The 13,506-nt window shown below is 44.2% G+C and overlaps 1 protein-coding gene across 2 annotated transcripts in view; it reads right to left on the reverse strand.

Moving 5' to 3' along the window:
• Megf8 (multiple EGF like domains 8) overlaps positions 1–13,506 on the reverse strand; it is a 249,501-nt gene that overhangs the window by 213,310 nt on the left and 22,685 nt on the right. For both annotated transcript variants that reach the window (XM_037413740.2, XM_075879436.1), the window contains exons 6-7: positions 9,827–9,914; positions 6,984–7,185 (exon numbers count right to left, since the gene is read on the reverse strand). In XM_037413740.2, the coding sequence (XP_037269637.1) occupies positions 6,984–7,185; positions 9,827–9,914 (290 nt within the window). The remainder of the gene's footprint in view (positions 1–6,983; positions 7,186–9,826; positions 9,915–13,506) is intronic.

Here is a 13,506-nt window from a genome sequence, read left to right on the forward strand (position 1 = left end):
TCGGCGAGAAACCACTGGAGCTATTGCTGTAGTGGTTCTTCAACATCGTCGCCACCGTTGAGCAACGATATTGCGTGTCATCACGCTTGAGAGGGACTCCCAGCGGACCGGAGGCCACGCCACAATTGTAAGCGCGAGAACTAGAAAATGCAAACGTTATCGGACGTTGAAACGCGCGTGATTAAGACATTTTCTTTTCCTTTTTTTTCAATGCGTGCATGTTTTGTTGTTGTTTTGTTTTGTGATTTTTATGATAATGAAGTGGGAGTTTCGTTAGGTACCATCAGCCTCTATGGTTCATTTCGCAACGCCCGACGAGCGAACCAGGCATCAGCATATACGCGTGACACATCGCTAAGGAACGCAATGTGCGTCTCAGGCTGCCGCTCGTCCCAAGATTTAAACTGGCGAAAAAATTATCGATGTCGCACTCATAGGTGTCGAGGTGGGCTCAAAATGTTCTGGGCTACTTGGTGAGCCAAGAGAAACCAATGACAGGAATGATGAGTTGCCTGGACCTCCGAATGACAGTGGAAAACGGAGCACATGCGGAGCACATCCTTTAGCGTCGGTGGTAACCAAAAAAGATCAGAGAAAAAGAGCTTTGCAGCGAGAGACGTGAAGGAACGCGCTAACCAAGCATCGGGTTTGAGTCGATTTCTCTCGTGTTTTAACTGTGCTTGCGCTTTGTGTTTGTGTTTTGTGTTCTGTCAGTGCTGCTGATTACGAAGATGCGCTACACTTAAGCGAGGACGCCTGGCTTCGTATCGTGGAGCACTCGCCAGGTATGTACCACATTGCTGCTGTCGTGCTTTGTTATCACCGCGTTCACCAAGTTTTTCCTACCATGTGCACGATAAGTGAGCTTTTGTTTACATGGCTACCCAGTTTTTCTGCAGTATTTCAGCAGTGTAAAGGCAAAGTTGTGCAAAGTTAAGCACGAACAAGTTTTTTTTTTTTTTTTTTTCATGTGGAGTGTGAAACATACAGCATATTTTAGCAGAGTTGTGGCGGTGGTCGCCTGTGTCGGCACTGGTGTTGTAGGGGGGCCCTGCTCGCGAGTGAACACTATTTTTGTTTAATAATTCTGGGGCGTTTGTTAGCTGTAGGCATTGATCATGCCTAAGGCACGTAAGTCTGTCTAAGGCAGTTTCATCTGCTGTACATTCCATTTTAAACAGCTACAGTATCGATATACGTTATGACTACTATCAGAGATGTTTTTCCTTGCGGGTCGCCAAATGTATGCCGGTGTATGCATCCGCACTGACACGCGTCTTTATAAACTACCGTGATACTCGAGTTGATGCGTGTTCATGTGTAGCGTGTTGCATCGTCTTAGGTATAGCTCGCGAAGGTATCACTACGCTTAAGTGTTCATGCAGCTCGTTTAGTAAAACTCGAACTTATGGTAAACACCAGCAACATAGGTTGCCTCATGTGGCCTGAATCCGTGCATTTATAGCGATTTGTTTACCTTGAACTGTATTTTCGAACGAATATTTTATGGCTAAATGTGGCCGAATTGCTGTACTTTACTGTGCGAGTCAGTCATTAGTCATTCAGTCATTAGTCCACGGGTTCGAGCTCCATCAATATTACTCTGCTTATTTCCACTATGTTTGGATTTTGTTTTGGTTTATTAAATATTCTATGCACCTTGCCCAACCTTGGTGTTGAAACTTTGCTAAATCCTTCTACGTGTACAAACATTAAAAATAGTTTAGAGCACCATGTCCAATGACATTTTCTGATTAATGACAAGCTTAACAGTATATTGGATAAAGTAAACTCTTTAGGCATGCGCTGCAGATGTTAACGGGATGTGTGGTATGTGTAGAATGAATATTTTATTTATCACTCAACACTCGCGATAATGTTATAAATCATAGTAAGCATGCATAAGTCATGCACGTATTGCTGTTAAAATGGAAAATTGGACACTGTAATTATTTCAGAATAATAAATATAGACTGCGTTTTCAAGCTATTGGCACTGAAGGAATTATACAAATTTGAAAATCAGTTTCATAAAATCTTATTGCTAAATCGTGGTCAATAGCTTCCAAGATTCTGGTTCCCGCAGATTGTTGTGGAAGCTTGCAAGCTTTGTTGAAATCGTGTGTACGTGGTGCAAGGTGGATGCCTCGTGTCTTAGTATTTACACGTTCTTCTTTTGTTTTGTTTTTCATTAGACAGCCTGTGATCACTGAGGGGCACTGCCTTTTTAGCCAACCAAAATAATTGAAACTGATGACCATAATTTGGCAGCACACAATAGTAATTTAGTCACACCAATTTCTGGCATTATAGGTATAATCGTCCAAGTGTGAGCAGCCTGAAGAAAGCTATTATAGTTGTATTTGAAATCAAATTCATAGTTAATAATATAGGTTACCTGCAATGGATACTTGATGAAAGTGCATACCATCATGTATGTGTTGTGGTATCACTGAATTTGCTGTAAATACACTATGCACGAGCGCAATTTAAGCATGGTTTTAACACGTCTGCAATGTGAAAATTGCATTTTCTTTCATAAGGTTGCAACTAAGTTTGCCAAAAACATCAAAAAAGTTTTGCTTGTAACATCTCTGGTTTGTATACATCCTGCTTGTTTTAAGACACATTGTTGCAAATAATTTTAAAAATACTGACAAATTCAGTTTTTTCTAAGAGACACATGTCACTAAATTGTTTTTCTGTTGTTTCCATCGCAGCCTATGCATGCACCTCGTATGAAGTGAGTGTGAAAGAATTCCGGACAAGCCGGTCATCAATGGTGGCTCGTAGAAAAGTTGGCAACTGAATGTACAGCAGCTGCGCAGCCAACCAGAATAATTGAAACTGATGACCATAATTTGGCAGCACACAATAGTAATTTAGTCACACCAATTTCTGGCATTATAGGTATAATCGTCCCAGTGAGAGCAGCCTGTGATCTTCTGTTTCCTATGGAAAAGGAACTTCACTGAGCCACCTCCACCTGGTTGCTGTATTCAAGTAGCTCGCATATTCAGGATGTTCAAAATTAAGCCTTTTGTTTTTCTTTAAAAAAAAAGCTGTAAATTGTGCGTGTAAAAGCCACCTTTGCAGATAGCTAAGTGTTCAGGGGAACACAATGTGCAACAAGAATTATCACTGTCAGCCGTGCCATTGAATAAGATTCAATGATGAACTTATTAGTGACTGCAGCAGGCGGCCATGCACATATTAAAAAATTTTAACCAGTCGCATTTCTACATTAGTCCAAAGCATTCTGGCATGCCTGTGCTCAGATATCCCAGTGGCAAGTTTAACTGTGGCTTGCATTCTCATGCATGCACAACAGTGAGCACTAGCACACAGCTACTACTTCCTGAGGTGCCACAATCTGACCATGGGTCAAAGCCAAAGACTAACATTATAATGGTTACCTTTTTACTACCGGCTGGTGAAAGCAAGCACTGAATTCTCGTCCCAGCAGGGAGTAATATTTTGCTGATCCTCACTGCCTTGCATGCGTAATCATGAAAAGCACAATTAAACTTCCGAGTGGAATATCTCAGAGCATAGACATGCTCGAAGAATTTTTCTAAGGTGGGGTATGTAAAAACACGACCGCCACAAACTTTTTTATGCAAACACACCCTCTTATTGTAGGCACCAAAATTTCATTATTTTTAGTTGATTGGGCAGCTGACAGCATTATTGTCTTACTTTGTGTCTCGCTGGACACATAACTTATCTGCAGAGGCGGTTTTTTGTTCTTAGGGCTGAATTTTAATATAAGCACCAAAGTACGTCTCTGAATGTAGTAGTGATGCTCACTAAGGTTTTATGTCATGTTTAATTTTTGTGTAATCTGCAGTTAGTCACTTAAAATTGAACTTTTTGCATTGCAATAAGGCTGTAGCAGATTAATAATCCTATTTTCACTGTAATATTGACTGAATATTTTGTTTTAATATGTTTTTGTAACTTTAGTTAATTGTATTGTCAAATTTAATGTCATAAGTGCAATCAAGTGATTTTCTACTGTCACACTTCATCATACCTAACTTTTGCTATACCTAACCATGTTTAACATTGTTAAAGATAACTGACAGAAGGCATTCTGGAATATTGTAGCGTTTTTTACTTCACTGTGTCTTTTGTGCGGCCCCGCCACGGTGGTCTAGTGGCTAAGGTACTCGGCTGCTGACCCGCAGGTCGCGAGTTCGAATCCCGGCTGTGGCGGCTGCATTTCCAATGAAGGGGGAAATGTTGTAGGCCCGTGTGCTCAGATTTGGGTGCACGTTAAAGAACCCCAGGTGGTACAAATTTCCGGAGCCCTCCACTACGGCGTCTCTCATAATCATATGGTGATTTTGGAACGTTAAACCCCTCATATAATATATATAAGTCTTTTGTGCGAGTATTTTAAGATGAAATTAAAATTCGGGGTGTTGCCAAAACCACAATTTGATCGTTAAACACAGATTTGTGGTGAAACTCATTAATTTCGACGACTCATGATTCTAACATACCTGAATTAAATACCCGAATAAGGGCTCGTTTTTCCGTGTTTTGACACAATATTAATGAGACCTAAGAGACAATAATGCCAAGGAATGTATAGAGGAAGTTATTAGAACTAATGGAATGTAAATAAAAAGAAAGAAAACAGGGTGAAAAAATAACCAGCCGTGAGCAGCAAGACGGCCGGTTATTTTTTCACCCTCTTTTCTTTCTTTTTATTTACATTCCATTTGTTCTAATAACTTCCCCTATAAATTCCTTGGCATTATTGTCTGTTAGGTCTCATGTGTGTGTGTGTGTGTGTGTGTGTGTGTGTGTGTGTGTGTGTATATATATATATATATACACACACAGGGGAAGGATGCGCTAGTCTCCTCTTTCTGCGGAGCGAACATCGCCTTTCCGGCGGGGGTCGTCTGCGCGCCTGCTTATCTTGTGAGCGAACAAGGGGAGGGGGGCGGAGGGGGCTTATGATTGTTGCGCTACTGTGGCAACGATCAGCCCGCCCCTCTTGCCCTCCCAGCAGGCAGGAACTTCTACAGGCTGCACTCTCAACATAAAAAAACGGTGCGGGAAGTGTAGCTAAAGCGGCCATCCACATATAGATGCACTCTGCATATAACAAACTGCCACCAGTGGCAACACACAACATATAGCTTTTAGTACCAACATGCGCTGCCCACGAGAGGCGCTTCTTATCAACGCCGTCACTACGCAAAAGCCTTGTTGCGGTCAACTACTATGGCCGTGCCGCAGGAAACTTGGTTACTTAGCAAGTGCATGTTTACTACAATTAATATTGCTCCTAAAGATGCTTGCCTTCGTAAAACATTCGAATATATTGCTATCGCATTCATTGCTTCACCCTTTGGCAAAACTGTGACTGTTTTTTTTTTTAATGCATCTACGAGGAATAGTTTACCTAGCTTTTCAAAACTAATCACAGTTTTGTTGCAACGCCGAAACAATGAATATGATAGCAACAAATTGGAATGTTAAACGAAGTAAGGCTTGCAGCCGACCCTTTTGGGTCCGATCTCACATAACTCGGCAAAACATTGGTTAAAGCAAATGCGGCCGCTTCAGGGAGTGAAGCAGCTTTCATTCTGTTTGCAGTCTCAACACAAAGCGGTGAGAGAGCACCGCATATGCAAGCTGAGTAGTGATGCTACCGACATGCCACACATGCCAGCACCTGCCACCAAGCCATTATGGTCAAAGTTCAGAGTTGCTGATAAAGTGACTCGATTTTAGCAGCGACTATGAACTGGAAAGAAGAGGACAGAAAAATGGGTACCATGCATGCGCTGCAGTGAATGTAACGTCACAGCTTGTGCTGGCGTGTAGCTGCTGTGCACAGACAATCTTTCAAAAATACAGCCAACCGTTTAAGAATACGTGATATAAACTCTGTTTATTAGAACAATGTCTTCCTAGTACAATTTCAATGTTATCATTAGTATTTTCAACTTATTTTTCAGTACGCCTTAAAAAAATTTCCCTGGAACAATTTTCCCTGGAACAGGCTAGTTCGCGAAATAACAGTGCAAAAGATGACCCGACTAACACCATAAGACAAACGACTTACAACTGATTGATTACTGAGAAGATACAGAATTTATAGCACTGACACATCACCAGATACATAATCACTTCGTGCACAGAAACTCCTTCTCTTTGCAAAGAAGAGCTATCGCGGGAGTGCTGACGCACTGATCACACAGCTTATCAATCAAGTCTGCTTCTATAATTTCACCCACGATCTGTTCCAGAAGCTTAGATACAGCAATCAACTTAGCGTACAATGAAACGCACCCACAGCAAAAACAAGTGCTGTGAACCTTTCACATTTTTTTCGATCATGGGTCTCAAACACGTGACCCGCGCACCTTTCACTTGCAGCCCACGGCTTCACAGCAAATAAAGTTTTGTGAGTGGCTTTGCTAAATAGTACTCGCATCATTTTCTTGCCTATTGCAATTAATAGTGCTCGAGACTTGTCCCAAGCCTCTTTTTTGTGAGGCACCCTGTGTGGTCACTGTGGGTTAAACATCAGCGTGGAATAAAAGCTATATATTTCAGAAACAGCATCTATATTTTAGTCACTGTGGAAATTAGTATCCATGTGTTTTTGAAACCTGACAACGAATCCCCTTCAGAAGTGACCCGCATAGGGGATATGGGAAAGAGGCAATCTTTGATTGGCCTATTAGATGACATTTTGTTCAAGCTCTCTTGACCATCCTCGCCCTTGTTGGGACTAAATTTCATGACTGTAGCAGGCGAGTTTTAAATGCCTGTTTTAGACAGTCTTTCAGAAAGACCAACCACTTCTACTCATGTCAGCACCTTGAGCTTTCATACACCATAAAGCTTTGCCAAGGAAGTGGCCGGTCATCTTTGAGGTGCTTTGAGGTGACCTGAGCTCGACCCACCAACAGCCAGAAAGCTGAAGAAAAATCTTCCCGAGAAAGTAGCTCTTACCATGAAGAGGATGGCAGGCTGATGCTTGAACACACCACCCGCACGCTTGTGGGAAAGAAGCCTTTGCAGAGAAACCCCGGAGATCATTGCTTCCCACAGGCATGCTGGTATGGCCACCCCAGATCATACAGCTTTGACAATCACCCAGGGCTTTACATAAGCCAGGGCAGCTACCCGGCCGAAAATTACCAGATCGACAGTCCTGCACAGGCCGTTGGCAAAGAGACATCACAATCCTGTGGGGCAATGGCGTACAGTGGAGCACACAGGTATGTGACAGCACTGAATAAATGCCGCTCACACTTTGTACCCGCACTCTAAACCTAAGCTAGCTCCAATAATGGGCTGCATTTTGTTCTGCACAGGACTGTAATTCTATGTATAAATAATGACCACCCACTTGAGAAATAAACAATAAACATTATTTCAAAGTGAAAATTCTAAAATTTGTTTTCTCCGGAAGGAGGATGGCCAACTTACATAGCTGTTGACTGCTCATTAAAGACTCGTAGACTGAAGGTTTGCTTTCATCTCCCTTTCTTGTTACTTATGTTCTCTGGAATGGCTTGCTGCTATAATGGTCCAAACAATGTGTTTTGACTAGTTGCAGCGATGATTTTGTGTGGATGCTATGAACAGACCATGAGCTCTAAACACAACACTGACCTATGCTAGCGATAAACAAAAATGTTTACACGAATGAAACAAACTTTCCAGCCACTTTCAGTCCATAGTTTCTCATTTTGAAGTTATAAACTAAAAACTGACCCAATGTTTCAGGAGCAGTTTGTTTTGTTTGTATAAATTTTTGCCTATCCAGACAGCTCTCTGTCAAATATGTTCACCTTTAAAAACTATTGATTTATTCACAAATAAAGTACATTTATCAAACATTCACGCTTCTGACAACAACAAAAATATGAGTTGGTGCTTTACTTGAATTCCATGCGATGGTATCACTGCTGTGTAGGTTGGTTTCTATAATTTACGTGTTCTGAAAACTAGGCTATAACAGTTCATCAGTGACTATATGTGCATTTCTTTGCAACTGACAGTGCCCAAAACTAGATCTAGATAATAGAATTGCAAAAAAAAGGGTATTCAATAAGACAGTTATAAATAAACTTTAAAAACCTGGCATTTTACGATAACGTATAAAAGCCGGCATGTATGATATTTCATCTGATCAACACTACGGATAGCAGAAGATATCAGTGATGGAATTGACTTAACTTTTTGGAGCATACTTAGGAGCAAAAAAGTACTGCTTTGGAGCAGCCATGAGTGTTTCTGGAGCAGGAAGAATACTTGCTTGAGCAGGTATTGGTGTTTTAGGAGCAAATACTAAATTTGCCATAGATTAATTGGAGTTGGGAGCATTGTCAAATAATCTCGTAAATATTATTATCCATTATGAAATATATTTAAGAAACAACAATCAATGTAAATTTGACAAAGCAAACAATGACAGGTTATCAAAAATGTGCTGTGAAATAAGCTATAATTTAAAATACTAGTATTTGTTGCAGAAATCAAATCAAACCAAGAAGTCTGAGCCCCACATTTTAGAAGTAACCACAGCCCCATATAACTGTTGCCAAATAAGCAGTAGATAATCAGTATGAAATAAAAGCAATCCTGCTCATTTCCACATTTCACCCACTAGCCTGCATGTCAAGCTGAAAGAAAAAAAAAACATGTGAGCTATATGCCAAGTATGCCAGTTTTTATTGCATAAATGAGATACGCTGATAATGCTACACACTAATAGCACACTGGGATGATGGTACACATTCTTTTCAGTTTCTATTAAGAGTTGGTCAAACAGTAAAAGTTAGTCATTCTCATTCTCTCAGTGTCATTTCGGAGCAGGTTTGGAAGAATTACCTATTAACAAAAATTACTATTTGGAGCAGCACAGATCAAGATTTCTTTTTTGGAGCAGTTTGGAGCAGTACTTCCACCACTGGGATGTGCACTTTCCTTCTACATGTAGCATTCTGTTCTTTCTACAACATTCTATCTAAATATGGCCAATCACATGAATTGCATTTATTAAAAATTCATCTTAGCCACAGTAACTACATAGGAATTAGGAACTAAGTTCTCCCCACCCAAGCTTCCCAACTATGAAGCACATGGCGAATTTCACTGGGAGAAAAGGAGCACTCAAACACACGCCGCAGGTGCTCTCCTTAGAGCCAGAGTGTTTCAGTGGTCGAACAGGAGTAGAAGCACTGTCATCCAGTGGTAGAGAAAAAATACATTTACGGTGCGGAGAGCAGCCAAGAGCAGTTTGTAGTGACCTCGCCGAGTAGGCACAGTGCGACAAGAGTCACGAAACTTATAAATGTCACACTGTCCGTATTTGTTTGAATTGTTTTTTCAGCCGGCAAGTGCAGTGGCAGTGGTATCTACCATGTATAGTTTGACACCCCTGATGTTCACCGTAGTGGCGCTGTTTGTATGGGTAGCGATGATGACGGCTAGGAAGAGTACACAGATACATTTGCTGGATGTGTTGTTATACAAACGTACTTGTAACTGCAAATTAAAACAATGGTGAACATGTGAATGACAGATTTTAGGCGCATTTTGCTGCTCCCTTGCAGAAAATGCTGTGGCTTCAATTGTTTTGATTATGTGGTGTCCTATTCCCTCACTTGTCACCCTATCACCTGCTCTCAGGAAGCGTGCCCTGTTCCAGTGGCAGTTCTAGTGGCCCTGCTCTCAGTGCTTTGCCTCCACTCCACACTGCACCATCCTTCTACTCCTGTTCTCCCAATTAAATTCCCCATCAGCATATGCATTCCAAAGTTCACACATTTTGCCAAAAAACATACCTTCACTTTTCTACGGTCCAGACAGACACCAGAGCCACCACACCAAGCACAAGCAGGGTTAGCCTGGCAGGCAGTTTCAAATCTATGGCTGCAATAAAGGCAAATAAATTTAAAAAGGGCAAAAAGTACCAGAAAAAGAAATTGATAGGCCAGCAGATATGGATGGAATCAGTAACTTATATAGTTTTCAAAGTAGCAGGCAGCAATAAATTCTACTGTATTATATAAACAATTGAGCAAATTATTTCAAGGTAGTGATTTCATTACATGTTGACTCATTACTTTTGTAGTTATATTTCGCTCAAAATTCACAAGAAAAGGAAAAAGGTGATAGTTAATTGTATGACGAAAGATAGAGCTGAAGTTGCCAAAACACTGAGCATTGTGCTAATTGTTACAGAACAAAGCACTGATGTATGTCTAGTTGGTGGGAACCTAGTGTCAGTGACAAAATCCTTCAGTGGGTAGATGGTTGCAATAGCAACCACTTTGGAGGAAATCTGAAATGCTAGAGTCGTGCCAGTAGATTATATTGCTACCTGTAGGCTGCCACAAACCATAGTGCGAATGCGCGTGTGCGCCCGACGAAGAAGATGAGGCTCGCTGGCTGCTCGAGCTCGGAGCCAGACTGGCCAGTGCTGCAACCGCTCTTGCAAATATATTTTTCGAATATATTCGCAATACTTTGTCTCGTTACTCACGTAACATATTTGGTGGAGGTGGAACGATCCCCGTCCTCACCACGCAGCTCCGCAGTGGCCGCATCCTCCAGCTTCCCGCCATGGCTTCCAGTGACAACGCGTCCGCTTCATCATCTGCGGCTTCTCCGACAACCTTTGTCGCCGTCCAAACACCACGTGATCCCGGGACATTTTCTGCGCAACCTGGCCTCGACGTCGACAAATGGCTTCGCCTTTATGAACGGGTCAGTCAAACTCACCGTTGGGACCCTACCATGATGCTCGCTAATGTTCTCTTCTACTTGGACGGAACCCCGCGTGTCTGGTACGAGACAAATGAGTCCGAACTCACCAGCTGGGACACGTTCAAGGAGAAGCTACGTGACATCTTTGGGGACCCGACCGGTCGCCACGCAGCTGCACGACAGGAGCTGGCTACCCGTGTCCAGTCGCCAACTGAATCGTATGTGTCATACATCCAAGAAGTTCTCGCTCTTTGCCGAAAAGTGGACGAGGCGATGTCTGAGGCTGAAAAGGTTGGACACGTTTTGAAGGGGATCGCGGACGACGCCTTCAATTTGCTGGTGTACACTAACGTCTCGACCATCGACCGTGTAATTCAAGAATGCCGCCGTTTCGAAACAGCAAAAAGCCGTCGGGTGCGCCCTCCTTTTTCTCGGTTGCCAAACACGGCGGCTACGTCCACCTGCTCCGATTCTACCGTCACACCGCCCTTTGAGCAGAGTGTAACGCGTATCGTTCGACGGGAACTTGAAGCAGCAAGTCCAGCGCCGCTTCAGCCCACTTCTTTCGAACATACGATACCGACAACCCCCGCGATCTCCGTTATTCAGGCGGTCGTACGACAAGAATTCGCCAACCGCGGGTTCCCTGATGCTTGCCCCATCTCTTGCCCCTCCTCCAGACCAATTCCCATTAATGCACCTCGACGTGACCCATTTGTTGCTCCACGATCTCGCAACCCGGCGGAATGGCGAACTCCTGACGACAAACCGATCTGCTTCCGGTGCCACCGCGTTGGACATGTCTCCCGCTACTGCCGTGCCTCCTGGACGCCGCCACATAGGAGCCAGTTTTTCGCACCTTATAGCCCATATGAAGATCTTCGCCGGTATTCGTCCAGCCGTACCGCCCCTGCTTTCGACACGTCTAACAGCCGCCTTCCTGCTCGTTCTCCGTCCCCTCAACGCCGTCGTTCCCCGTCGCCCCAGCCACGCCGCCATCACTCGCCGCCTAACTTTTCATCGTACCCGACGGAAAACTAGACAGTGCAGCCCCTGGAGGTAGTGCTGCATCATCCCTGTCTGAACCAAACCCTCCATTGACGCTTCATACGAACAAAAATCTTGTCGATGTACACGTGGACGGTATTTCTCTGTCGGCACTAGTCGATACTGGCGCTCATGTATCCATAATCAGCGTTCATCTTTGTCGCCGCTTAAGAAAAGTACTCACGCCCCCTGCTACCGAAGCTGTACGTGTGGCCGATGGCGGCACTGTTCCTGTCATTGGCATGTGTACGGCTCGCATACGCATCGCCGACCGTTACATCCCTGTTCTATTCACGGTGCTCCAGAACTGTCCTCATGACCTCATCTTAGGGATGGACTTCCTGTCGACCCATTCTGCTCTGATCGACTGTTCCGCTGGTACTCTTTGCTTAGACCTTCCTCTTCAGCCGGATATTCACCCTGAACCTCAACACGGCCTTTCTGCCACAGACTTCCTCCGCTTACCGCCTAAAGCCCTCACATTCACCGAATTCGCCACGACCTCACCCGTATTGGATGGGAATTACATCGTCACGCCGATTCCTGATGTCCTACTGGCACGTGACGTCACCGTCCCTCACTGCATCGTAACTGTAGCCTCCAACCGGACCCGTCTACCCGTCATAAATTTCGGCTTCACAAAGCAAGTCCTCCCTGAAGGCATCCTAATTGCCACGTTGCGGTCCTTAGCCGATGATCACGTCACCACTTTCGCAGCCGACGCATGCCCCAATTTTCCTTGTCGCCCACTCGATGCCACATGCCTCGACATGTCAATACGTCCCATGATCGACCCTGACCTTCCCCCAGCGCAATCAGCCGCTCTCGCACGCCTTCTAGCTTCCTACCGTGACATCTTCGACCTTGACGACCGCCCACTCGGCCAAACTTCTCTTGTAAAGCACCGCATCAACACCGGTGATACTGCTCCCATTCACCGTCGACCGTATCGCGTGTCCGCGTCGGAGCGCCAGATTATTCAAGCTGAAGTGAATAAGATGTTAACTAAAGGCATTATTGAGCCCTCATCAAGCCCATGGGCGTCACCCGTCGTCCTGGTTAAAAAGAAGGACAACACATGGCGTTTTTGCATCGATTACCGGCATCTAAATCGAATCACCAAAAAGGACGTGTATCCTTTACCACGTATTGATGACGCCCTCGATTGTCTCCACGGCGCACGCTACTTTTCATCCATCGACCTTCGTTCTGGTTATTGGCAGATTGCCGTAGACGAGAAAGACCAAGAAAAGACCGCCTTCATCACTCCAGATGGCCTATACCAATTCAAGGTTATGCCCTTCGGCCTATGCAATGCCCCCGCCACGTTCGAACGTATGATGGACTCTCTGCTACACGGGTTCAAATGGTCAACATGCCTGTGTTACCTAGACGACGTCCTCGTATTTGCACCTACGTTTGAGACCCACCTTGAGCGTCTGTCGGCCATTCTCGACGTCTTCCGCAAAGCTGGCCTCCAGTTGAACTCCTCGAAGTGTCACTTCGGCCGCCGACAGATTACCGTGCTGGGCCACCTTGTCGATGCTTCTGGTGTGAGACCGGACCCTGAGAAAATTCGTGCCGTCACGAATTTCCCAGTACCCCAATCCGCCAAAGATGTCCGGAGCTTTGTGGGACTTTGCTCCTACTTTAGGCGGTTCGTGAAAGATTTTGCGGCAATCGCCCAACCACTTACCGATCTTTTGAA

The sequence above is a fragment of the Rhipicephalus microplus genome, chromosome X, assembly GCF_043290135.1.
Source record: "Rhipicephalus microplus isolate Deutch F79 chromosome X, USDA_Rmic, whole genome shotgun sequence".
NCBI lineage: Eukaryota > Metazoa > Arthropoda > Arachnida > Ixodida > Ixodidae > Rhipicephalus > Rhipicephalus microplus.